Source organism: Cydia strobilella, chromosome 21 (genome assembly GCF_947568885.1).
Source record: "Cydia strobilella chromosome 21, ilCydStro3.1, whole genome shotgun sequence".
NCBI lineage: Eukaryota > Metazoa > Arthropoda > Insecta > Lepidoptera > Tortricidae > Cydia > Cydia strobilella.
In genome coordinates, this window is record NC_086061.1 from 8,695,289 (window position 1) to 8,722,871 (window position 27,583).

The 27,583-nt window shown below is 36.9% G+C and overlaps 1 protein-coding gene and 1 long non-coding RNA gene across 2 annotated transcripts; both read right to left on the reverse strand.

Moving 5' to 3' along the window:
- Positions 1 to 42: 42 nt before the first annotated feature.
- Positions 43 to 10,037, reverse strand: LOC134751276 (counting factor associated protein D-like). Its single transcript, XM_063686659.1, has 13 exons — positions 10,020 to 10,037; positions 9,870 to 9,975; positions 9,244 to 9,481; positions 8,592 to 8,691; positions 8,312 to 8,465; positions 7,668 to 7,821; positions 6,819 to 7,088; positions 5,015 to 5,325; positions 2,899 to 3,025; positions 2,111 to 2,216; positions 1,015 to 1,104; positions 767 to 864; positions 43 to 462 (listed from the first exon to the last, which is right to left on the reverse strand). The coding sequence occupies exons 1-13, from the start codon at positions 10,035 to 10,037 to the stop codon at positions 228 to 230; spliced, it is 2,007 nt and encodes a 668-aa protein (XP_063542729.1). The 3' UTR covers positions 43 to 227.
- Positions 10,038 to 10,329: 292 nt separating this feature from the next.
- Positions 10,330 to 23,712, reverse strand: LOC134751307 (uncharacterized). Its single transcript, XR_010128614.1, has 5 exons — positions 23,677 to 23,712; positions 15,518 to 15,610; positions 11,633 to 11,698; positions 10,961 to 11,026; positions 10,330 to 10,442 (listed from the first exon to the last, which is right to left on the reverse strand). It is a non-coding gene; the product is annotated as an uncharacterized LOC134751307 (long non-coding RNA).
- Between the last annotated feature and the right edge of the window lie 3,871 nt (positions 23,713 to 27,583).

Genomic DNA, 27,583 nt, shown 5'->3' on the forward strand with positions numbered 1-27,583 from the left:
TCAGATCAGCCCGATACTGCATTGTCACCCAACTTACATAAGTATGTGAAGTATCAGCTCAATCGGAAAACGGGAAGTGGGTCAAATTTAGCTTCCAAGATTTGACCGACACTCAACATATGTACTAACAGGGCAAGTTAAATAAAAGCTTGTAACAAAACGAAACTTTCTGGGCATCAGGAGGAGCAACAAAACGGTGAAAATTTAATCAGATTTGGCATCGAAAACTAAGCTTTGATACTCGCCGCGGCCGCTCTCAGCTCCGCTCTATCAATGTTTGGTTCCTCTACTAACGAGTAAGACGGCCACTCCAGAACTGCGCAGGAGTCGGGCGCGATGCGGATGTAACCGCCCTCCCCCCACTTGTCGCTCCACGTGTTCTTGATGATGAAGTGGGGGCCGTCTTTGGTGCCCCAGCCGACGGCGAGGACGGCGTGGTTGAGGCGAGGCTTGTTTTCGCCGCTGGAAAATTAATTAATTCTAACAGAAAATTCGGAATAAGCGCTGATGATCTGATCCCACGTTTAGGTAGTTTTACAGACACATTGATTCTTAACTCTTCAAGTGGCAGAGAACCGGCTCCCGGACTATTATGCAATTAAATCGAAGTTCCAACAAATCAAAAATGACGTATGCCACTTGAAGGGGTTAACAAACACATCCCTCGCTACGCATCCTCGCACATCGCTGGCGGAAACGCAGCTTTGTAATGTACACAGCTGTATATTATACCCTAGTGATGAACTCTACATTGTACATCACTCACCAGCGCTTGTCCTTCAGCACTCCCGACTTGTAATATATGAAGCTCTGCGCTTTCGCGTCCACTATGACGACCGACGGCGCGTGATTCTTGATCGCCACCTGAAGAAATCAATGTTAATAACCCATTAAAAATAGCAAGCATTACTGGACTGGAATGCTACTGGAAAACATGTGAACTAGACATAATGGAATAAAAGAAGGTTCCAAAGTCAAAACTGCAAAAATGACTAGGTCTTAGGTTAACAGTACCTTGAGGGCCTCCTCGCTGAAGGCGGTAACGTTGACGTGCCCGCTGATGTGCGTGACCGGTGGCACGGTCTGGTCCTTGCATTGCAATACCTGTAACATTATACCGCACAAAAGTTTTATATACGCAATTACGCACTATAGCACACATGGACAATGGGATGAAGATACGACGAAAGAGATACGTCCATAGAGATGGGTGTGTAAAATCTAGCAAACATTTCATTTTCACCAGCTGATTTAGCATTCCGTTAGCTCCTTTAGTACCCCATCAAAGTATCATGCCTAATTCAAGCATTTTTTTTATTAAGCAGATACGTCTGCAGGCGATACTAAAAAAAATGTTATTACAGAAAAATTGAAAAAATCGGCCAAGTGCGAGTCGGACTCGCGCACGAAGGGTTCCGTACCCTTACGCAAAAAACAATTATTATGGGAGCCCCACTTAAATATTTATTTTTTTCTGTTTTTAGTATTTGTTGTTATAGCGGCAACAGAAATACATCATCTGTGAAAATTTCAACTGTCTAGCTATTACGGTTCATGAGATACAGCCTGGTGACTGACCGTGAGACAGACAGACAGCGGAGTCTTAAGAGTAGGGTCCCGTTTTTACCCTTTGGGTACGGAACACTAAAAATCACCGCTTTTAGCAAGACTCGAACACCGCTCCGATCGCTCTCAATCTACTGAGCTACGGAAGCTTATCCTAGCTTCTTCCTACATGTTTAGCGGTTTATAGCGTTTAGGGTTATGCGGAGAGTAATTACGCAATAAAGTAGTACGTATAGTATCCAGCCAAATGTGTTTTATTTAGGTAAACCTATCCATTTATACATGTAGGTTGTCGCTTGTCCCTGACACATGTAATATGCGTTTATGTCGCAGTAAACCAAATCGTTACTTCAAAACACGGAAAGTGGACATTTGCCACATTACGCACACCCTAAGACGGTTCAAGACAGAATGGCAGCAACTTTGATGTGCACCTTTGTAATCGATGGCTAACTCTACTAGACTAATTATACATACGTTTACTCAGATGAAGGTAAGGACATATTGCGAGTGGACAATTGGACATAGCTTGACAGAAGTATACCTTAGCCTGGTAGTTGGTGTACTCGTCCCACGCCGGCAGCCCGCGGGCCTTCACGTAATCATACGCAAAGCTGGGCCACGTGCCGTTGCAGCCGTTCGTTCCGAACCTGCAACCATCATGGAGTATTAGAGCCTTCTGACAAGAAGCTAAATAAAAGGAACTTTTTCAGCTAATACGCAAAGTACGAAACCACACTTTATCACATGTTCTTATTTGTAAAAATGACAGTGCACATGAATCCCTTTATCACATGTTCTTATTTAAAAGAATGACAGTGCACATGAAGCCACCTGTCAAACGCTAGGTTTCAACCGCGACGCAAATGTTCATAGATTTGGAGGGTTAGATTCAATATAGCATGGCCGAGATATAGGACACAAAGTCAACAGCGCGGTAAAATTGAGATCAAAATTAGTTGAAATTCTAATTGTAAATAATTTTTGAATATGACGATGTACAATTACTACATATAAAATATATTCTATTCTATTCTATTCTATGAAATAATCAAATTAAGATATGGAAAGGAAGTAGTACCACAGATTTTTAACTATAAAACTCCCGTGAGACTCAAACGTATTAAATTATTTTAAAACGGGTCACTCACGTATTATTAAGTCGAATAGAAGACGTGTTCGTTGTTCGAAGACGGTCCTCGTAAATTGGACCGAAACATGTCGAGCTATTCGACTTAATAATACGTGAGTGACCCGTTTTAAAATAATTTAATAGTACCACAGAATATTTAATACATAGATGCCTTAAATTTGGATGTTCAAAATACTTACGGTTTGCCGCAGTCGACGAGGCACTGAGGGCTCAGCGGCACCAGCGTGTTGGTCTTCTTGAACAGCGCGCCCTCCGTGGAGCCCGCCACGGCGAAGGCCCAGCACGATGAGCACGTTGTGTCTTGGACTGTGGCAATGACACCGTTTGCTTTAGCTTTAGCTTTGTTGCCACCAAGCCAACATAAGTTTTTAATAGAGAAAATTATTAAAAAAAAACAACATTTCATGACATGTTTGACAATGACCCCGGCGACCCGGGCCTTTTTTAAACTCAGAAACTTGAATTTAACAAGAACATTTCTTCACTATTAACACGTTCGCGGACGCGGATTGCATAGCATCCGTTTTGGTACTACTCCTGGTGACGCGGATGCTATTGAATCCGTTTTTCGGTTGAAATGTCTGGTTGATATGCTTACCAATCCGCTTTGTCACAGTATAATATTATTCACCAACATTTCCTCTACCAGTCACCAGAGTCACAGAAGGCATACTGTCATATTACATAGTTTTATCGCAGTTAAAAATTATGCTGTGATGTCTGCAATTGTGCCCCCCTTTTCGTGACGCGGATGCTATAGCATTCGCCTTTGTATGGGATTCTCTTAGTAGCCCAGCAGGTGCGTCTGGGAGTGGACACGTGCAATTTGGGCGAAATTCGCGCGCGATCGCTATTTTGATGGATTTTTGTAATATCGTAATTAATGTTTTTCTTACAATTTCTTCAAGTTTTTGATTGTGTTTTAATGAACAAACATGTGTACTTGCTCGTTATTGCACTACAACCAAATTTTGATAACGGTTAACATAAAAAAGTAAGGCATGAATGTGTATACCTATTATTCAAGTAATTACGTTAGTAGTCATAGTTTTGATATAGTTGTGAAATTATAGCCTGTTAGCGCTCGAGGACCACCTCTTACAAGGTAAGCTCATTATGACAAGCATTATGGCATACTTTTGTGTATATTTCACGTCTTGTGTTTGGTGCAGATGCATCCGAAAAAGAATATAAATTTGGGTAAATCACCATCATCAATCAGCCTGGCAGGAAAAGCGGTAGACACTTTAATTCCAGGACTTAACGTGGCGATGCCGCACAGACGACTCAAAAAGTGAAATGTGGCAAAGATTGACGCTTTCGAGAAGTTGGGTTGGCGTAAAATGCTGCGTATACCTTGGACAGCTAGAAGAATAAACTTCCTCATACTAAGAGAGCTCAACATTGCAACTCGGCTCTCCACGGCATGCCATGAGCAGACCCTTTGATTCTTTAGATATATTATGCGGTCTCCAACGTATGATGTTGTGGATTTGCATAAGTTTAAGTCGAATGAACGTCGAAAGTATTTGGAATGGCGCACGTATGATATGGACACATATTTACGATGATATGCAATGAGGGAACAAGAAAGAAAGTATAAAAGTGTTTGTAGGAGTAAGCAATGAGTCTTTAGACCAATAATCTCGCCTCTAGAAGTCAAAAGTATCAGCCGTTGAGCACAATGAATGAATGCTATAACATGCGGTGTCACATAGAATTACATCTTGACTACGTCATGTGACAGTCATGCTTATGCATCCGAATTGTATAGCATTTGTTGTCACAAAGCATATAAAAAATACACTTCATATTGACGCGGATTGCATAGCATTCGACTTTTATAGAATAACGCGTCATATAGCAACCTAATTGATATGTCTGTAGTGACGGGAATGCTATAGCAGTCCCAAAATCTCCATACAAAATTTAGGTGTCCAACTGGTGTGACTGAGCGTCCGCGAACGTGTTAACATGTAAAAGACCTGGCAATCGTTCTTTAATGCAAGGCGGAATATACCAATTAAATTGGTTATTATTACTCTATAAATGTAAGTATTTTAATAGTATTTTAATGTTTATATTGTTTAATTCTATAGATTTTTATTTTTATTTTGTAACTTACTATGTAAGCGACTTGGACATGATTATGTATTTTTAATCAATAAATCAAATCAAATCAAATTAAATAATTGAAAAGATTTTATGAAACTGAGATAACAAAACAAGTCAAGTCAAGTTTTTGCTCTTATTTTACAGTATTTATGTTTGATGATGTATGTAGTCATCACTTACAGCGCACAGGAGAAACGGCTCCAAGTGGTCGCCAGTCAAACTCATCATCCAACTTGATACTCTTCACTTCATTCTCCGAGTACGGGAACGGCACAAGTCCAGGCTCGCTAGCGCCCTCTGGCGGCGCCTCAAATCCTAACAGCTGGTTGATCTCATCATCCAGCCTGTCTGCCATGAAGTTGGCTGCCATCTTGAACCCAGAGGAGAGACGGTTGCCTGCCTCGATGAAGCGAGAGGATTTGACGAGGAGGTTCTTGCGGACGGCCTCTTCGGCCGGGTCTAGGTATATGCGTTTGAATTGCTTTTTGAAGCTGTAAATATCATTGCGTACGTGAGTAAATAAAGTGGCCTTTGCATGCTAAGTAAGATTCTAACAGTAGGTATTAACAGTATTCGCGGCCGCTGCTGGAAATCTGGCCGAACGGTTTGGTATTTCGGCGGTTCCGTGGGAATCTGCCAAATCCTACACCAGAACAAGTGACGCGACAGAAAACTGCGTCGCCGAAATATTTTTTTAATATTTAATATTTTCATTATTGTATTTTACCTATGTTAATTTGTAAGCAAAGATAGATATAACTCCGTAATAAATGGATACAGTCTAAGGAAAAAACGTGCCTCGAAAATCACGAAAATTTGATTCTCGATCAGAGGGCGCCACTAGTTTTGGCCTACTCTCGTATAGAAGGCGTTGACGGTTTCGTTCGTTATTTTTATTTATAATTTTAACGCATATCAGTGAAAGAACATGGGTCAAAATCATAAAAGTAAAAATAAAAAATGCAAATAAAAAATCATTTATCCATATTTAAATACATTTTAACGTATTTTTATGAATCTTCAGTTTTAGTTTTAAAGTATGTCGATAGATTGGCAGTGAATTTACAGGGGTTACAAAATTTACTATGACAGTAGTACCGCTCTATCTTATTATATCCTCTTTGTTTGTATTATTTTATTATTTTTATTAAAATGTAACTTTTTATTAAACTAAATGCAATTACCAAAAACCGGCCAAGTGCGAGTCGGACTCGCGTTCCGTCAATTACACAATTTAAACAATGTATTTTTTATGTGAAACGTCTTTAAAAAACCCGTAGGGGTCGGATCAAAAACTAAGTAATTAAGTCCGACTCACGCTTGACTGCACATTTCTAATAGGTTTTCCGGTGACTAAAGAACTATTTTGTGTATTTTTTCAAAGTTTTAGACCCAGTAGTTTCGGAGATATAGGGGGGAATGGTCATTTTTTGCCTATTTTCTTGAATAACTTCTAAATTGCTTATCCTAAAATTATAAAAAATATATAAGCTCTTTCATTTGATATGTAACGCGATATACTTAGAAAAACTTAATTTTTTAATTTTGTCCTTTACCCCCCAAAAGTGGACCCGATGTTTAAAATTCATTTGTTTACGTTACATGTCCGTTTTTGGGTATATGTATAGCAAATTTCAACTTAATTGGTCCAGTAGTTTCGGAGAAAATAGGCTGTGACAGACGGACAGACGGACAGACAGACAGACAGACGCACGCGTGATCCTATAAGGGTTCCGTTTTTTCCTTTGAGGTACGGAACCCTAAAAACAAACATAATGAAACTTAACCTATAGGTAAAGGTTTTTTTTAATCGGAATAAATTCAAAATGTTTAAGTACTTATACCGGTTGACCTTATATTAGTATACTCGAAATAGGTATTAAGGTGAAATAAGTAAAATATTTAAAGATTATTCAGTTCTTTTTAATTATGCACGTATGTTGATGATGTTTTGAATGACGTAATTTTTCTGTGATATACTTACTCAGAGAATATGGAGTCGTATCGAATATCTCTTGTCGGTCCAGCGAACTCTCTGATCGGGTCGAAGTTAGCGAGCACCCTCGACACGAGGCCAATAGCCCTCTTCTGAAGACTGTGCTGCTCGAGCTCCACTGGGTACTCCTCAAAGATGTCGCAATCCTGGGACGTGTCGGGGAGAACTGCAGAGGTTGGCGCGTCGAGCAAGTTGTAGCGGTGGGTGTAGCTGTCACTCTTGGCACCGAGGACTGAGCTGTCCGTCACCACTGAGTATCTAAACCCAGATAGGTTCAGGGTAAGCATTGTTGCCTTAAGAAAATAGTCATAACTGACTAATATCACAGTTTAAGGAAGGTGTTCTTAAGGTCAGTCCAGATCTGATGAAATACCCTCGCATATAGTCCCCCTCCCTCCCTTCCCTCTCTTAAATTATATGTACAGTTTTTTATGAAATAAAGAAATTTGTATTTGTATTTTGTATATAGTGGTGCATCAGCCAGATCTGGATGCACCGTTCCAACCCAACTGCATTGATCATACAGGGTCATAATGTTAGTTGCTTTGCTTGACGTGCAAATTGCGGAAATTGTCCAAAAAGCTAGAAGAGTTCTCGGAAATTTCACAGGAAACAAAGGAAATTGTCATTTTGGAAATGGAAAATGTGAGAAGTTTCCGAAAATTTTCCATGTGGTAAATTTGGTAACTTGCCGACGGCACATCAGTAGTTGCGGGTACAGCACAACTTTGGACAGTCGTAAAGCAGTGGACAATCACTTTATCGACATGGTATAATCTTCTTCTTAATTGGAAGCAGACCAAGTGGATTTCTTAAAGCCTGTCGAAGCTGACTGACCTGAGAGGCACCGCTTGTCCCCTTTCCCTGACGATGAACATCTCGTGCGTGACGGTAAGAGATTCTCCCTCCGCCGCGCCACCTTCTCCTAGGCCACTCTTGACTACGCGGCGCCAGCGCTCCACTAGCGATCGGCCTTCTGCCGTCGTGTAACCTAGAGGACACACGTAGATAAGTCACAAATGTAAACATTTAATTAAGTAAGAATTGAGCGCGGCGCGCCAACAAACTGGTTACTCCAGTTTGGCGCATTTATAGTATATGTGTAACTGTGTAACTGTATTATATGAATAAATTCATTAAAAAAAAAGATAGTGTTTGAAAAATGTTGAAGTTCGCCTAGCGCTCTGCCTTGTATGAACAAGATTTCATTCTGGTGGGTTTGTCCTTCATACAAGAAAATAACGGGCGAAGATTCGGAACGTCCTTCACGCGCTCTTATATGTCATCAACCCGGTCGTCGTCAATCGGTTGATAGATCTGCTCCTTTTTAGACCAATCGGCGCGCGTTGATATATAAATAAAGCACTGCGATTGCCTAGTTCCAAATTTATGAGACGGAAGCCTTCCATCGTCGTCCATATTCTAATATACTAAATATACTAAATCTATGTATCGGGCTCCTGCTTGCAATATTGGCTTACCAACGAACTCAAACTGGTCGAATGCTGGTAGTCCTGGGAAGGCGTTATCTTCGGGGGAAGCCTGCATCAGTGGGGAGAGCGTGCAGCGGCGCACCTCGTGTCCGTCCTTAAGTTCTCGTTGGATCTGTAAGTAGGAATTGTACAGCCATTCCTCCTGGATACCATCATCAAATTTTTGTTTCGAAAAAACAATAATTCCAAATCGATTCAAAAATATGGTGTTCTATGGTTTCTCTTTTGAATTTTAAAATCTCTTAAAATGGGAAGAAATAGCAAATACCTCAAGGAACTGGATGCGTCCGTCCGCCACCGGTGCGCGGTAGATGACAGTGCTACCGTCCTCGACCACGGTCTTCGCTGTGTTCGACTCCGAGTGCCATCTGAAACGCACGAGTTTTTGATTAACTTAAATCTGATTGTAAAAACATTAGGGACAGCATCGGGAGCAGCGGCATGGACAGTGAGTGTTGCACACTGTTGTGGTTGCGGCATGTTTGTGCTTGTATACCTAACACCTAACTAATCAAATCTGGAAACGTCAAACCCACCACAAATGTAAAGTCCGGTTGGAATCCGGACGCCTGTGAGCCCAAACGCTTAAGGTCCCTCCACACTCACGCGCGAATCACGGCGCGAAGCCGCGAACGCGAGTGTGGAGGGCCCTTTACATAATACAATTGAATTATAACCGAGACAATCACGAAGTTTCTAATTGCGGATCAATTCTGGGAAATGTTGTCGAGGAATACTTTGGAACATTTATTTTATTAAATACCGATCTTAATATAGGTACTATTAGTGTCACCATGTCACTAACCTGTCAGACACGGTAAGATCCACTCGCTATTGGGGAGGTTCTAATTAGGGACGACGACTTCTTGCAATTCTGCCCAAGAAAATCTTTAGCGCCAGCAATTGTTATCAATACGTACTGTATATCAAAAGCCTCTGTGTAGTCGGAGCTGGGCACAGTCAGATCCACACGCAGATGTAGAGATCGGTTGAAGTCCGGAAGAGGTGGTGACGCTGCTGTGATTGGTACGCCGTAGAAAGACGAGGGTGAGTTGACCGGGAGACGGGCAGGAAGATCCAAGTCGGGGATAACTGCAGGTTCTTCTGGAGCCACTGGTGTTTGGCGGAGGAAGCTTTGGATCATCCGTTCCGAGGTATCTGTGGAGGGAATGTGTAAAGATTACTGAAAAGGTAAAGACGCAATTAAAAGGTTAGTCGAGTAAAAAATTGTTGATCTATCTTTTTACGATGTTTAGATACTTAATAATTTCTGTATGATCAGTTAATGCATCTTCGTCTGATTGTACTGCTTATGACTGCTTGAATGTGGTATCTTTTAGTAAATAAAGGTCCTATTATCTCTAAAGAATCAAGTAAGTTATAACAGCGACGGTATGATTAGACTGAACTCTGATTTATGACACCTAAAATCGTCTATCCAAAAGTGGCCATACGTTACATTAAATGCTCTTAACATTCAGAAACACAAACAACAAATTTAAACCTAAATCTGTGATAACTAAGATGTTGTACCGAACAAACTTACCGAAAATAGGTGATCCATCGGAGAAAGGAATTATCTCCACTTCTACTGTCGTCTGTTCGTAGTTCACTGGCTCCTGAGAGTTTACTACAAGAGGTTGCTCATCCACCTTAAAAGTGACCCTATTATTAGTCCCAAGGTTCAAATTCAAACTCTCCCTATGAGGACCATTTGCGGGAGTAGGTATAACGACTTTTGCAGAAGCGTAAGTCTTCACAGGTTGGTAAGGAGGGCTTTGGGGTTCAGTGTCTTGAAGTAGCTCGTTGATCTGAATCGCTTCTTGATGTGTGTTGGTGGTTTGATGTTGCTGATGTTGATGCAATTGAGTGGCTACTGGATCACTCTGGATGACTTCATTATAAGTGTTGGTGTTTTCAGTTTGCTGGTTTGGGATTGGCTCTTGAGATTGTGTGAACACTGTTTGCGGGTTTGTGGTTGGCTCTTGAGATTGTTGGATCACGAGTTGTGGGTTGTCTTGAGTTTGAGCGAATTGTTGCCGGATTTGAGCGATTGGTATATTTGGTAAAGCCTGTGCTGGTTTCGCAGCGGTTGATCCATGATTAACGCTGCAGGAATCTGTTGAAAATATATTTAATCAAAAAGTCCTGGATGTTTTTGGATGTTGTAACATTTTATTTCTGTTAAGAATCATAATGTTTTTATAGTCTGGCAAATCGAAATTCTTAGTGGAAAAAGGCGGTTGCTGCCGCCCAACCCCGTCGATCAATCGGAGGGCTGCAGCCCGCAGTCTACGTATCGGTGCGCCAACGCGTTTTTCCGTTGAAGCTACTCGTTATGGAGCGAAACATGTCGAGCAATCATTGATTTAAAAATACTTGAGTGACCCGTTTTAATATATTTAATACTCGTATGTCTGTGTCTCACAGAAGTTTTGTTATTATTTGTTTGTTATTATTACACGTAATAAGAATTAGGCGCGAAGTTTCAATCTAATACAAAATTGTAATTTGGGCCTTTTCTGCTGACACATTGGTTTGCCAGACTATAGATTCTAACAAAGGACGGGAGATACATAAAATCAAATAGGTATGTAAAGTCCAAGATGCAGGCTATTGTACTGTACTGGATCGAACCTGGATTATTGGTGTAAATTGGCACAGGAAGCAACAGAATTGGTAAAGTCACTCCTCCATGGCCTCCTGCAAAAGATAAAAATAAATTTAGTTCATGACATCAAGATTAATATAATCAAACTCCGTCAATGTTGCAAGTCATTGAAAATAAGGGTCGACAAAACTACGTATCCTAAATTCGCCATAGTACATAACCTCGCCTACATAATTAGCAAAATCGAATTCCACTATACATTGTATAATGAGCGTCTAGTGAATGAACATCATTAAGGATAGAGAAATAACTTATATTATAATTGTAATAATAAAAAATATAACTTAGGGACGGTTGGCAAAGTTGTTATTTCAGATTTTATTTTTTTACTTTTAAACAATTTTAATTCAGCTCTTTTTATTGTGAACTCAATGGATATCTACGAGTATTTATTGTTAAAATTATTCTTTCAATATTTTACTTGAGCGTAATTGGGCACCAACGGTTAACTTAAGGTTCCCTACTTTTACCAACCCGGATTTTCAGTGACTCACTTTTTTAACCGCCTTAAAAAAAAGGAGGTTCTCAGTTTGACCCGTATGTTTTCATATAAGCTGCTGCTTTCTTCCGGATGGGAATGCAGTACTTTTGAGATTACAACCTGCACTAATAATAGAAATGCATAACAAAACGTTTACCCAGTTGAATCGGCAGCTGCACTGGCAGGAGAGACGATTTGATTTGGTTCTTCTCGCTTGGTCGTCCTGTCAACAAAAACACCGCATTAACCACATTGTCTTTAGACACCTAAACGCCTGTTATGTACCTACCTGGCTAGGCTGGATACATAATCTGAAGTGATAGACTGGATGATTTCTATAATTTATTGTACTATTTTGTCGGGGTGATGAATGTGCATATTAAATTTATATGCCAAAGTACAGCTTTCTAGTACCTGTGATTTTAAGCTATGTCACGGACAGACGGACATGGCAAATTAAAATCTTGCCCGAGGCGGTTATTTTTTTATTTTTTAAGTTACCGTAGCCCGAAGCTTTTGTTTTTTTTTTATATTTGTTACCGTTTTTAGTTAGCCGATGTTACCGAAACTCCGGTTTCGGCCGGTTTCGCTAAAAAATCATGTTGACCGCAGGTTCAGCCAGAAAGTCCCGAACACCGAAGTTTCAGCATAAAAACAATGTTTCGCATGAATTTGTTCAGATTTTTTTGATTTTCAAAAATCGTGCTTAGCGTTAAACTAAAAGACTAGAGCAAAACCGAATCTTTCGTTTCGGATTCCTAATCTAAAAAGGTCAGCTAAACACTTTATTTCCGGATAATTTCATAATTTTCACACCTTTCCCCTTTTATCATTAAGTAAAGATTCTATTGTCATTATGACGTAACATGTAAGCTTTACTGTTTAGGTATACTAGAGATCACCATTAGCATAATAGCCGGTTGTAATTATATTATATAACATTATTGAGTGTTGACCTTTAGCAGTGTACGGGCGAGATCAGAACGTTCCAAAAATAGTTTTACACGACCTTATTGTCAGTCATATTCAACAAAATTTTATCATCTGTTTTTTTGTTTATATTTTATGTGAAACATGTTAATTATATAAATTTTATTGGATATTTCAACTTGCCCGAGTCGTTGACATATGTATATGTATACTCGTATAATTTAAGTGTTGTAGTTTGTAGGTTAAAAATTGTTATGTAATGTGTATTATTTGTTATGTAATTTCAAACACAATCTTGTATTGTTAATGGAAATAAACATACTTCCTAGGCGATGCGGTCCGTAAATCCAAAATTTCGATCTAGGGTTTAGTTTCATTTTTTCCCCTTTTTAGGATTCCGTACCCAAAGCAGGCCTCCTTCACTCGCTCAAGGCCACGCGCTATATGCCTACCGCTCAGCGTATCGTCGACGATACAACCGACAGAGGGCCGCCGAACGCCCGCCTGAGCGCTCGCACAGCACGTTTCCCGCGCTTACGCTTCGAAATGCCGAAACCACGTAATTGTTGTGCAGAGGATGGGTGTAAAAGTCTAAAAACAAAAGAAAATTTGTCGTTTTTTTTCATTTCCGAGACGAAGAAAAGTGAATAGTATTTTAAATCTATCTTTATGAATTTTGTCACCATTTATTTATTTGAACATAGGTAGATAAATCGTAAATTAAGAAGTTTTTTGAGTCAGGTATTATAAGTATCGTTTTTAAATATTTGATTGACTAATATAAAATATGGTTGATTCGTAACATTCGTTTTATTACAATAATAACATAAGTAACACTAACCCTAGCGCATTCTTACGTTGACGCGTTGGCACGTGGCTCGCACGGCGAGCAAGGCAGTCTCGACTCTTTGTGCGCGTACTTATGGTACATTTCTTCTCGTCCTGAGCAGCAGGAATTATTATTAAGATTTTGTAGGCTATTATAGCGTAGGTATTTTCGCTTTTGTATGGGAATGATGTATCTGTTACGTAGTAACTATTTATTAATCTGTGCCCAAAGGGTAAAAACGGGACCCTATTACTAAAACTCCGCTGTCCGTCTGTCTATCACCAGGCTGTATCTCATGAACCGTGATAGCTAGACAGTTGAAATTTTCTCAGATGATGTATTTCTGTTGCCGCTATAACAACAAATCTAAAAAGTACCCTCGGTGCGCGAGTCCGACTCGCACTTGTGTGAAGTGTGATGAAAAACATTGTGTGTGCCACGGTCCGCCCTTACTTCCTCCCACTCCACCCCTCTCCTCCTCCTTTACCGCTCTTAATACACAATGTACTATTTGGAACGATGGCTTATTGTAAACATGTTTGTGAGCTCGACTGTACTTCCACAATGTTAATTGATCCTACGTAAGCCTTATTGTGAAGACTTAAGGCCTATCCATGATCAGTGCTGTTACTTGTTATGATATAGTGTCTTAGATTGATGAGTGAGCTCCCGGGCATCGCCGCCATTTGCTTTCACCTATGTAAATGTGAACACATATTCTGCGGTAGGTATTCTAATTTACCTTTTTAGGGTTCCGTAGCCAATTGGCAAAAAACGGAACCCTTATAGATTCGTCATGTCTGTCTGTCTGTCCGTCCTTGCGTATGTTAAAGCCACTTTTCTCTGAAACTATAAGAACTATACTGTTGAAACTTGGTAAGTAGATGTATTCTGTGAACCGCATTAAGATTTTCACACAAGAATAGAAAAAAAACAATAAATTTTGGGGGTTCCCCATACTTGGAACTGTAACTCAAAAAAAATTATTTCATCAAACCCATACGTGTCCCCATCTATGGATAGGTCTTCAAAAATTATATTGAGGTTTCTTATATCATTTTTTTCTAAACTGAATAGTTTGCGCGAGAGACACTTCCAAAGTGGTAAAATGTGTGTCCCCCCCCCCTGTAACTTATAAAATAAGTGAATGATAAAACTGAAAAAAATATATGATGTACATTACCATGCAAACTTCCACCGAAAATTGGTTTAAACGAGATCTAATAAGTAGTTTTTTTTTAATACGTCATAAATCGTAAACCTTTCACTCACGTTTCACATAAAAAATACATTGTTAAAATTATGTAATGTACGGAACCCTCGGTGCGCAAGTCCGACTCGCACTTGGCCGGTTTTTTTAAATGATGAATAGGCAGGCGTTTGACCACGATCCCACTTGATGGTAAGTGATGATGCGGTCTACTGTGGAGCACGCTTACCTATGAGATACCTATTAACTCTTGCCTTGAAGCGCCCCAGATTGTACTCATGCGGAAACACAGACTCGGGCAGGGCGTTCCACTCCTTGGCAGTTCGCATAAGAAATGTGAAAGCGAAACGCTTCGTGCATATTTTTGGAGCTCCTATGATATAAGGGGCAGAGAGCAGACGAGAAGAATCAACTGATGGTAAGCAATTACTCTACACTAAACACCAGAGGGGTTGTAAGTTGTAAGCCAAGCCCTTAAGATGGGAGTACGCTCTTTTCTTGTTTGAAGGTCGTATCGGTCCGGGAATACCGCGGTTGACAGTTCAATCAGTTCATTCCACAGTTTAGATGTGCACGGCAGGAAGTGTCAGGAGAAATGCACTGTTGAGGACTGCCAACCATCTAAGTGGTGAAGTTGGAAATGTTGTCACGTAAAGAAAGATGGTGAGGGGTCCTAGTCAAGATAACAATCGTTAGCGCTAGAACAACGAAATATATGTCTCTCTGTCGCACTAATACTTATGGAAGAATGATAGAGAGACAGAAAGCGTTTCGGTGTAGTATCGCAAACGATTGAAATAGGATAAAGGTCAAATTAATCAAACCGATTAGAAATCAGAAATCGCGAAAAAAAAATTCACCTTCCCATAGAAAATGGACCAGCCAAAATGTATGACAGCCAAATTTTTTTCACGATTTAGGGGTTGGTCCCATAATAAAAGTTGCTCAGTATAATCCAAAAACTACCCTGGCAACGAGAATGCACTTATTTTTTAGCCACCGTGTATGTTAATTTATTGATCTAAGAGCGATTAGTGTGTGGTGGCCCTAAAGTGGTAACGTTGTGACAGTACCTCCAACGATGCTGAGGAACAGCTCCGTTCCCGAAGCCCGCCGGTGCCTGTTGTTCGTCGTGGACTCTGTTTTGTCTGTCCCGCTCACCGCGCCTGTAAATAAATAAAGGACACAAAATTAATTTTTCATTTTACACACTGTGTTGTCTTGTAATACACGTTACTGATTCACCCATTCGATCATTACCTAACAAAACCTTACATTTTTAAAATCATGTATTAATAAAAACGTGTTTGTACTTATTATTTTTTCTTTTTTAAGTAAACGAATATGTCGTAGGTTATGAGCCAATATATGTACTATTACCTAGTCTTATGGTCTAAAGCGTCCATTATTATTTAGATGTTGCAACCAGCAGCTTTTAATATGTTGCTGTGCTTATGACCTGTAGCCTCTTAGTAATCAGGCTGGACTGTTATCATCATCCATTATTGCTACTGTAGGTAAGTGCCTAAGGGCGCTATCACAAAATCGATTTGAGTTAAAGCCTTCAATTTCACCAAATACGCTTTTTTGTGGCAGTTTTAAGCCCTTTCCATAAAGGGCCATCTACCACGCGTGTTAGTAGAAGGTAATACACAAGGTGATTTGTCTCCAACACACTATAGTAATATTTTCGCCTGGTTGACTGGACAGAATAACAACTTAAAATAATTGATCCACCCATCTAACAAATGTGCAAAATTTTCTCACGGAATAAGAATTAGTACGTAGTCAAGCATTCATTTATTCAAGCATTTCAATTAAAATCCATATCTACAGTAATCTACATGTTTCGCGAATAAAATGTAAAAGTCATCTTAAGTTGTTTAATATAAACGGTATCTATATTCTATATTTGCGATAGGTAGAGACAAAATGAATGACCTGGCTCTATTGGATACGAGTACGTTACATCATTTGTTTCTCTCAATTTCTCTCCAATAGATCTGAAGTGTTCATTATTCTATTTGTAAATATAATTAATGATGGCTTAACTGTCTCATTCAAAAGCACTTGACCGCGTGAGTTTAGTTCATAGTTTTCGTAATAGTATATGACTCTTAGGAAGTTTAAGAATATCAACTCTTATTGGAGCACAATAAGATCTACTGCTAAGCTTAAAAATATTTAATCAATAAAGCTAAAGATTTTTCCTACGAAACATGATATAAATAGTTCTGTTAAAAAACGCGTTTTTTTACTAGAATTTGGAAGTTGTTCGTTTATTAGGTAATTTAGGTATAATAAATCAGTCGGATTAGATCAGGTTATTAACATTTCTTCGAATAAAACGTCTAGATTACATAATTAATTATTTAACTTTTATATTTAAGCACCATTTTATTTGGAATTTGACAAATCACCACAAATCTTGCCATTTTTATTAAGAAACAGGTCTCAAGGAAATTCCGAATAGTTTTCTTCGAATTTATTTACGACTAAAAGGCCAATGCCGTCATCACCCGCGGTGACATAGAGGTGACATACCTAAACTGTCTGTCAACTTGTTATTAATAGCTTTTACGACCAATAACCAACCAATACCACCACCAATACCAGTAAACACCAATAAACAGGTAACTCCTCACCCAATCAATAAGCACTAGATATTAGCAGTCTTGGCTAAATGCACTTTTCGAGATACACATACTCTCATGTAACTATACAATAAAATGTTTCTTCAAATGTCAATAATACTATGGGAATCACTTTATGTTAAATTTACTATAAAATTATTTTACCGTGAAAAAAGCCTGGTCAATCAAAAACGCTTTCAACTTTTTAACAAATAGCACGTAAAAAGCCGCCTCTTTTATTTCACGGCTCAGGCTGTTATAAATTTTTATGCCAACTACTCCCAACGAGTTGGATGATTTTACGATCCTGACCAAGACGGATTTAATATCACGATCAGTTTGCCTCTGATCAGGTCAACGCATCACAAATTCACTCTTATGCTAATACTTGTATTTTGCCACCTCTAGTATATATAAGTTTTTGGCAAAAATTTCATTTTTGGTACAAGCTTTTATCGCTGACTGTATTTTTGTTACCACAGGCAACTAATACTTATCGAGACAATCCTAAAAACCCCAAACACAATTAGGTTGCGTTGTTTTATCACAGATTTTCTATTACCACCTCCTGTCTCCATCATCAGATCAGCTCGATGGTACTATAATATTGCATTGTTACCAGACTTACATATGTATGCAAACCGGGAAGTGGGTCAAATTCAACTTGCAAGATTTGACCACCCTTACAAACATGTTACATATATTATATATTACATACATACATACTTACATAGGAACATTGCAAGTTAATAAAAATTTTCAGCTTCATCGGAAACCGGGAAGAGGGTCAAATTTAACTTGCGAGATTTGACCCTTACAAACATGTTACATACATATTACATACATACTTACATAAGTACATTGCAAGCTATATTTAACTTGCAATGTACCTATGTAAGTATGTATGTAAATACCCTGTTTATTACAAGCTTGTAAAAAGCTTGTAATAAACAGGGCACTGTTAGAATTTTTAATTTACGGAAGTACTCTTTAGTTGGAGTGAATGGCGGACCCCAGACATCCAATCGCGGAAATGTCAAATTTGACATGACTTTCTTAAATATCTCGTTATCGTTTCTGTTTCATACCTAGTGGATATCTAGTTGATATCTAGACCAATCGCTGTATCTAGATCATTGCTCGAATTGGCCCGATATTTGCTTGCCCGTCAAATTTCATGGTTTACTTTTATGTCTGTTATGTGTGCTTACGGAACACTAAGGGGCGAATCACATACTGACACCACTTGCAATTCTCAAAATCGACAACTGATGAACACATCATTAATCTAAATTAAGTGTCTCACTCTTAAAACCTAAAGGGGCCTTCACAAAAGACCTCGTAACAAGTTGACGGGCACATCAAAGTAGATCGGCTGGTAATTCGTCACCTAATTCATCACAGCTGTTTTTGTGTGGTTGAGTAACAAACTTCCAAGCCAACTTACAAACTTTCACGTTTGTTTGCATATGTAGTAAAATAAAATTAACAAACTTAACGTTCAACTAGGGTAAAAATCAAATGATTTTATGAAATATTATTTGATTTAAAGATTTAAATAAACGATTAGGCAAAATATGCTAAGGTAATTTTTTTGACGTGACAGAGCATTGACACACAAGACAGCTCGACAGGCCTGCTGAGGGCCTGCTACAGGCAGTGCTCGCCACAGATTTGTATTTTTAAGTAGTCATACTACTATATATAAACTATAAACTGAAATAGATAACATACACTAAAGAAAAAGTGACCAAGTCCACCGGTGGTGGCCGAGGAATTTAAGGAGAAACTTAACGTTTTTGTTTCTTTGTGAACAAATTGTTGTCTATAAATACAGATACTCTTTATTGCACACCTCTATATAAGGAAGTGATACAGATAATGCAGCAACTCAAGTAGAAAGTAGGTAGAAGTAAACAATAGGCATCCTTATCGCAAAAAAATGTCTTTCAGAAATTAATAAATTTATGTCATGTCTAATATAAGCTCATCTAGACAAAATAGTATTTTTTTACTATAAAACCTAAATAATTAACGAAAATTAGTAAGTATCTCAGTAGACAAAAATGTACCTAGTACAGAAGACATAAACGCGCGACTATTTCATGAAAATGCTCATAAATCATAATCATGAAATAGTTGCCCGTTTATGTCTTTTCTATGGGAGCGCGGCTGCACGTAATTGGTATTTTTTTTTATAGTTGACTACAGCGTATCGAAATGAATATTATAGTTGAGGGAGCGGGAGCGGAGCCCATACATGAAAAGTTGAAAAGTACGAAGTGAAGTAGTAGTAAGTTTGGTATACGAAATCTTAATTCAACATTACTAGGATAATATAGGCTTATTAAATTTACTTTTTATATAGTTAAATTTTGTACTTTAGCGTGTAGTTGCGCTCTCTCGGAAGGGTCTCCACGGAAAACCAGCGTCGAGATCCTTAGGTGGATTCTTGACATTAAGCTTGACGCTTAATAATAAGTTGGTTCTGTATGTCTCAAGTAATATTTAAGTTAAAATTTAAGCGTTTTTGAATAAATTTATTCTATTCTATTCTATTCTATTCTATTCTAACATTACAGCCGACGAGTAGGTAAAATAATATTAAAACCTCAATCACCCTTGACCCTTGACTCTGCCTAGTAAGAACTGTCTCATAAAAACTAATTCGGTTTATTTATTAGTCATCGTTAAACCCTGAGCCAGCCGGTACCATTACAATACCGGCCGGTACATTATATGTTACGTAATATACCATCTTCGATACTGTTAGCGGACGATTAAACTTTATTGCAATAAAATAAGGTCTACAATGAAATATATTTATTGATAATTACATGGCTGGGCAGTATACCTATATGATCACTGAGTTATACATACAACTTTTATACGATTTTTTTTATGTGACGATCCTTATTGGGAGAGAAAATTATTTTATATTTTTTAGTATGTAATGTTTGACGATCATGATAAGAAGATAAGCATAATTTTGACATTGATGCAAATTTATAGTATAATTTTTATCCTTAAATAAATAAATCTAAATCTAATCTATCTAATCTATGTACTTGCCATTCAGCGAGGGAATGCTGCCAGCATCTTTGGCACAATGCTGAGGGGGCCTTATTTAGATGTTTTGTAATTAAGAGTAGTTTTTTTTTTAATTTTTATTATTTATAAGTTGTTATTCTTAGTTAGTCTTAGTTTTACTTTTAATTGAATAATAATATGGTAATATGTTGTTAAATAAATTTATAAACATCTATGTACTTAGTTTAACATTATGTAATAAAAACTCATAGAAAGCCTAATTGAAAGCCAAGTGGGATATGACATTTGTATGACATGTAAAATTCAACATGTGTCATTTTTTTCATTTATAAATTTTTAATTTAAGTATTTTTATTAAGTTTGATATGCTTGAATTTCGTTGTATCAATAAAATTCTCACTCAATCGAACATCTTTTTAACTAAATAGATTATATACATCAATCTAAAAATAATGATTTTATTTTATTATTAGAAAACTATGCAGTCTAGGATGGAACCGACATGGATAATGATTGGCCCAATACTGCACAAGATAGGAAAAGATGGCAAGGCCTTTACCCGTGAGGGGTCCTAACCAAATTATATATATACGTATATATAGTTATAGTTATAGATATAAATAGTAGCAAAGAGGGATACAATAAGATCGGTACTGTCATACTAAATTTTGTAACCACAGAAAATTCACTGTCATCTATCGATACACTTTAAAACTAAAAATGAAGATTTATAAAAATACGATGAAATGTATTTAAATATGGATAAATGATTTTTTTATTTGCATTAATTATTTTTATATGATTTGACCCATGTCCTTTCACTGATATGCGTTAAAATTGTTAAATAACAAACGAAACCGTCAACGCCCTCTATACGAGAGTAGGCCAAAGGTAGTGGCGCCATCTGAACGAGAATCAAATTTTCGTGATTTTCGAGGCACGTTTTTTCCTTAGACTGTATCCATCTATCACGGAGTTATATCTATCTTTGATAGTAGTTTAAGAGTACAAATATAACTCTAAAAAATAGATTTTAAACATTAACTAAATACTTTGTTGAACTTAATATGTTAATTTAGTTTAGTTTAATCTTTATTTATTTATTTAATCTTATATTTTTAAGATTATATGGACTTAGGATCTGGGTATGTAACCCCTGTTCACATTATTGAATTGCAATTAAATATTTTTACACGCTACATAGTTTTTGTACATTTATGTCTATCAGTACCTCTTTAACAATAGCTTTAATATTACTAGGTTTCATATTTATATTTTCAATTACATCACTGCAACACTGGATAAGTTGTTTAGAGCGTTTGGTAGAGAACCAAATCCTAACCTTCAAGAAAAGGGCGTACTCCCATCTTAAAGGCCGGCAATGCACTTACAACCCCTCTGGTGTTGCGGGTGTCCATGGGCGGCGGTAATCGCTTACCATCAGGTTATCCATCTGCTCGTTTGCCTCCTATTTCATAAAAAAAAATCATATTCATTATTATTTTTAGGATCAGGTTTGGGTAAACTGTAATAGTACATTTCGATGCTAGTGCGGAAAGTATGTCATTACTTCACGAGTACCGAGAAGAAAACTTAAAACGCCTCTTGTTTGACAGGCGTTTCGGTAGCTATCTACCGAATAGATCCGATATATATCCGATATAGTTCCATTCAGACAACTTATTAAGAACGGTTTTTCAATATTTAATATTAAAAAATAAACGTGTTATAATGATAATGAGGTAAGTAATTAAATTATAAAATATGCATATTTTTCGTATTCTAACATTAACAGTAGGTTTTTATCTTGATTACGACGTTTAAAGGAAACTAATATTAACACTCATCAATAAGTAGTCATGAATTGGAACAAGTATAAATTTAAAAAAATTGGAAAGTAAAAAGCACTAGTTCGCGAAAACCAACTTTCCGCACGCTAAACAGCTACGTAAAATAGCACTTTTTGAGCAACTGTATTAAAAAGGTTATTTGGTCTACTATATCTATTCAGCTCTCCCAAATGATGCTTGTTTTCCAGGATTACAGCCAGTTTAGCCTTATCATATACACTTAGCACCCTGCAGTAATTAAACAAGATTTCATAATTATTTCTCAGATTAAAAAAAAAAAAAAAAAAAAATATTATTTCTAAATAGTTGTTTTATTTTAAGCGGAACTAGTTTTTAATATTTTAATCTGTAGTTTATGGATTCGTTGTAAATAAGTTTTATAGGTACTATAAACTAGTACCTACATATCGTCTGGTAACAACCAAAACTCACTAATTATCGCCACAAGTTCATAGCCATAGTGAACCATATTAGTACTCAAATAAGGTTGATTTTTGTTTATTTTTTTAGTAATTAGTGAGTTACGATATTATAATTACAAATTCATATTTTACGTGTAGGTACATCTTTAACCTTTGACTGCCCTAAAGAAGTGAACTTGGTCGGTTTGTTTTCCATATTTTAGTTATAAAAATTATAAATTATATCATAAGTTATTGACGACCACGATTAGTTCCGATCGGTGTTGACGGCGATGATGTCCATTTATTATACAGGGTGTCCATAAAACCAACGCCAAGACAAAGGGCAAAAGGCAGTGCATATCTTTTCTCGGCACGTTTCGCCGTATTTTCGAACCCTCGTAGTTTCGGCTTGGACAATGCTAGAGCTGAAATTTTTTGTATACCATGTACTCAGTAGACTTATCAAAAACACCAAGTTTTATTAAGTTACCTATTATACTTAAAATTTTATAGTACCTTAATTTTCACTGTCCGAAACACATGAAATTCGCGTCATAGAAAATGCAGACTACTTCCTGAAGTCTTAGTCTTATAGAACAGCTGATGGGCTACAAGATTAAGCAAAGTTTCATTATAAATGTTGCATAAATAAATGGTTGTCTATACATAATTGTATTGATCTGACCATCCAGTCATTTTATGGTTTCGCCACACATTAAATTAATTTGAATGAATTAATTGGTTTTCTTCATTCCAAAATAACGAGACACGATATTCAAGCATAATTAATTTCCGTATATATCTGGAAGTAGGAATACAATTTATATTTGCAATAACAAATAGACGCACATTATAATTTTGTTAATAGAATTAAAAAAAAAACTTATATTTAAGAATTAAATGATGATAATTAATGGTTTTATGAATCATGTTTATACCTACCTATATACTAAATATAAAAGATAATTTAGCTATTTCAATAATTTTCGCTAATATACAGGTTGTCCCTAAAACCAACGCCAAGACTTAAAGGGCTTATAGAGCAGCTGATGGGCTATAAGATTAAGCAATAATCCTTAATGAAAATTTCATAGTTTTTTAGATATCGGTACTTTTATATACCCTTTATAACCAGGATTCTTAAAAAAATGAAATTTTCATTAAGGGTTTTAAGAAAAAGAATCCAACCCACAAAAATTGACAATGAATTTCTGTCAAAACCGTACGTCATCAATTTCAACGCCAAAATTTTGCGGATGGATCCTTTTATCTCGATATAAGGCTAGGTACATACCGAGCGCGCAGAGCGCGAGTACCACGAGCTTCATCGTCCACTAATCAATAATCACAGACTGACCGGCCACCGGCAACTGTGCTTCTACCTTGACAAGTACTTACTTGACAATCTCCCCACTAGCCGAACTTGCTCAGCTTTTGAACTTGGACACATTTTATAGATTACCCTTCGGCAGACTCCACTTTAGAGCGTTTTCGATATCGGATGTCGTATATGACTATAAAGTAGCAAAAAGTAAAAAAAGTACCTTTTTAGAGTTCCGTACCCAAATGGTAAAAACGGGACCCTATTACTAAGACTCCGCTGTCTGTCTGTCTATCCGTCTGTCACCAGGCTGTATCCGTGATAGCTAGACAATTGAAATTATCACAGATGATATATTTCTGTTGCCGCTATAACAACAAATACTAAAAACAGAATAAAATAAAGATTTAAATGGTGTTCTCATACAACAAACATGATTTTTTTGCCGTTTTTTGCGTAATGGTACGGAACCCTTAGTGGGCGAGTCCGACTCGCACTTGGCCGGTTATTTTAAATTTCTTTTTCTTTCGATATCGAATCGAAAAATGTGACTACGTTTTAAACCGCAAATAATTAAATACGAGTCAATTTATATGTTCCATCTAAAGCAGGTGATCTGTGATACATTAATCGGAGTCATTCATATATTACATCACACGTTGAGGAAGGAGGCGGTCCATACAGTAACATGCTATCACAAGAAATGGCGGGAAAAGATGTTGCGTGACGTCACATATTAATTAGGCGGATTTTTTATTAATGTTGAGTGTAGGTTCTTAGTCTAAATAAGTTTGTTCTCTTTTGTTTTCACCTACGCTCTTGAAAATGTAATTTTGCTCACAATTTTCTCGCAGCCAAGTACGTTTATTCCAGCTGCCAATGTGGACAATATTTAAATGTTATTTGATACTAAGCATCGCATCCCACCAGCTGGTTCACGGCGAGCCACTCAATATGCCGCTGGTAATTACCAGATTACAAACAAAGTCATAACATAGAGAGATTTATATATTTGTCACTTCAAATTTATTCAATAACAAGTGCCTCGAGTTTGAATAGAAGTTAAAGGCGATGGTATTTTAATATTTTATGATTCTTCACAATTTCTTAAATTGGATGGAATAAAATCACAGTCTCGGGCGAGATTAGAACTAGCAAAGTAAAGGACGACTCACGCTATACCGGGCCGGGCCCGGGCGGAGGCGTCGGTCGGTGATCACGTGGTGCTTTCCATAGAAAACGAAGCGCCTGAAGCTGTGGCCCCGCCCCGGCCCGGTCTAGCGTGCATCATTATTAATGCGTTGAAGAGAATTTTCAAAAATTACAAAGTTCCCAATGAAATGTTCTCGGTATTGTGTGATTGTGGTTGTAAGACTTATAAGTTGGTCAATCAAATCTTGTCAGTAGCAAAAGGCGCAAAATTCAAATTTTCCATGGGACAATAACCCTCCGCGCCTACATTTTTTAAATTTGCCGCCTTTTTCTACTGACAGGATTTGCTTGACCAAATATATTTATAAAATTGGTAAGTATACAAAATAGTCGCGCGTTTATGTCTTTTCTATGGGAGCGGCGCGGCGACTCGTTGCGAATTTCCAATTTTCCGCACTTGTATCGTAAATAACTATTTCCCCTCACTAGCTCGGAAAGTTGTCTTTTATCCTTCAATACAAGCGGGGAAAAACGCGTTTTATCCACTAGTGGGGAAAGTAATTTGACCTTGGATGGAGCGTGTTTAAATAGCTTGACAGATAACAAAAGGTAAATCGTTTATGATAATGATTCGTTCGATATTAATTATCATTAAATAAATGGTTTGAGAATCTAATGAAAAATACCAAATTTAGCTTTATTTAATGATTTTAAGTCAAAAACCTTAAAATTCCATAAGAAACGTTTGTTTTTTTATAATGATGTTAAATATAATTCTGAACTCACAAGTTGAGTCGATGCAATTTCAAAACGCATCGTTGACATTTCATACCTCAGAAATGTCAACATTGTCAACAATTTTTTTACTAAAAAACTTTTCTCACCGACTCGCGTAAAAATACACAACTTCCAGTTTTCTGTTATAATATCGTAAAGAAATGAGTGATTACAGTGATGAAGATGATCTAACGCCTGTGGGTGTTGCATTTTCCTCGCTATAGTGAGGTGAAAAGTTTTGTGTTATACACGGGCGCAAATGTATTTTACTTCTCGTGTGTTGAAACACTCGCTACGCTCAGGATTCTATTTTAGAACCACTCGCTTCGCTCGTGGTTCACCTATAGAATCCTTTCGCTTACTCGTGTTTCAATTCTACACTCGCAGGTAAAATACAACTTTGCACCCTTGTATAACAAATAACTATTTTTATATTGTAGCGATATTAAGGAATAAATGGCTCTTTTTTAGGTATGTACTGTAAAATGTTGTACAATATACGTGCGTATATTGTTTGTGCGTATAGTGTCGTGTCGATTTAAAATACTCCCTCGGTCGTGTTTGAATGTATAACCGTATATGTTACGTAATATACCATCTTCGATACTGTTAGCGGACGATTAAACTTTATTGCAATAAAATAAGGTCTACAATGAAATATATTTATTGATAATTACATGGCTGGGCAGTATACCTATATGATCACTGAGTTATACATACAACTTTTATACGATTTTTTTTATGTGACGATCCTTATTGGGAGAGAAAATTATTTTATATTTTTTAGTATGTAATGTTTGACGATCATGATAAGAAGATAAGCATAATTTTGACATTGATGCAAATTTATAGTATAATTTTTATCCTTAAATAAATAAATCTAAATCTAATCTATCTAATCTATGTACTTGCCATTCAGCGAGGGAATGCTGCCAGCATCTTTGGCACAATGCTGAGGGGGCCTTATTTAGATGTTTTGTAATTAAGAGTAGTTTTTTTTTTAATTTTTATTATTTATAAGTTGTTATTCTTAGTTAGTCTTAGTTTTACTTTTAATTGAATAATAATATGGTAATATGTTGTTAAATAAATTTATAAACATCTATGTACTTAGTTTAACATTATGTAATAAAAACTCATAGAAAGCCTAATTGAAAGCCAAGTGGGATATGACATTTGTATGACATGTAAAATTCAACATGTGTCATTTTTTTCATTTATAAATTTTTAATTTAAGTATTTTTATTAAGTTTGATATGCTTGAATTTCGTTGTATCAATAAAATTCTCACTCAATCGAACATCTTTTTAACTAAATGGATTATATACATCAATCTAAAAATAATGATTTTATTTTATTATTAGAAAACTATGCAGTCTAGGATGGAACCGACATGGATAATGATTGGCCCAATACTGCACAAGATAGGAAAAGATGGCAAGGCCTTTACCCGTGAGGGGTCCTAACCAAATTATATATATACGTATATATAGTTATAGTTATAGATATAAATAGTAGCAAAGAGGGATACAATAAGATCGGTACTGTCATACTAAATTTTGTAACCACAGAAAATTCACTGTCATCTATCGATACACTTTAAAACTAAAAATGAAGATTTATAAAAATACGATGAAATGTATTTAAATATGGATAAATGATTTTTTTATTTGCATTAATTATTTTTATATGATTTGACCCATGTCCTTTCACTGATATGCGTTAAAATTGTTAAATAACAAACGAAACCGTCAACGCCCTCTATACGAGAGTAGGCCAAAGGTAGTGGCGCCATCTGAACGAGAATCAAATTTTCGTGATTTTCGAGGCACGTTTTTTCCTTAGACTGTATCCATCTATCACGGAGTTATATCTATCTTTGATAGTAGTTTAAGAGTACAAATATAACTCTAAAAAATAGATTTTAAACATTAACTAAATACTTTGTTGA

What these genes read in the sequence shown, in the direction of transcription:
- LOC134751276 (XM_063686659.1), bottom strand. An exon ending in CGATGGATCACCTATTTTCG is followed by an intron (nt 9,482 to 9,869) that starts GTAAGTTTGTTC and finishes TTCCCTCCACAG; the next exon opens with ATACCTCGGAACGGATGATC. An exon ending in TACGACTCCATATTCTCTGA is followed by an intron (nt 5,326 to 6,818) that starts GTAAGTATATCA and finishes TGATATTTACAG; the next exon opens with CTTCAAAAAGCAATTCAAAC.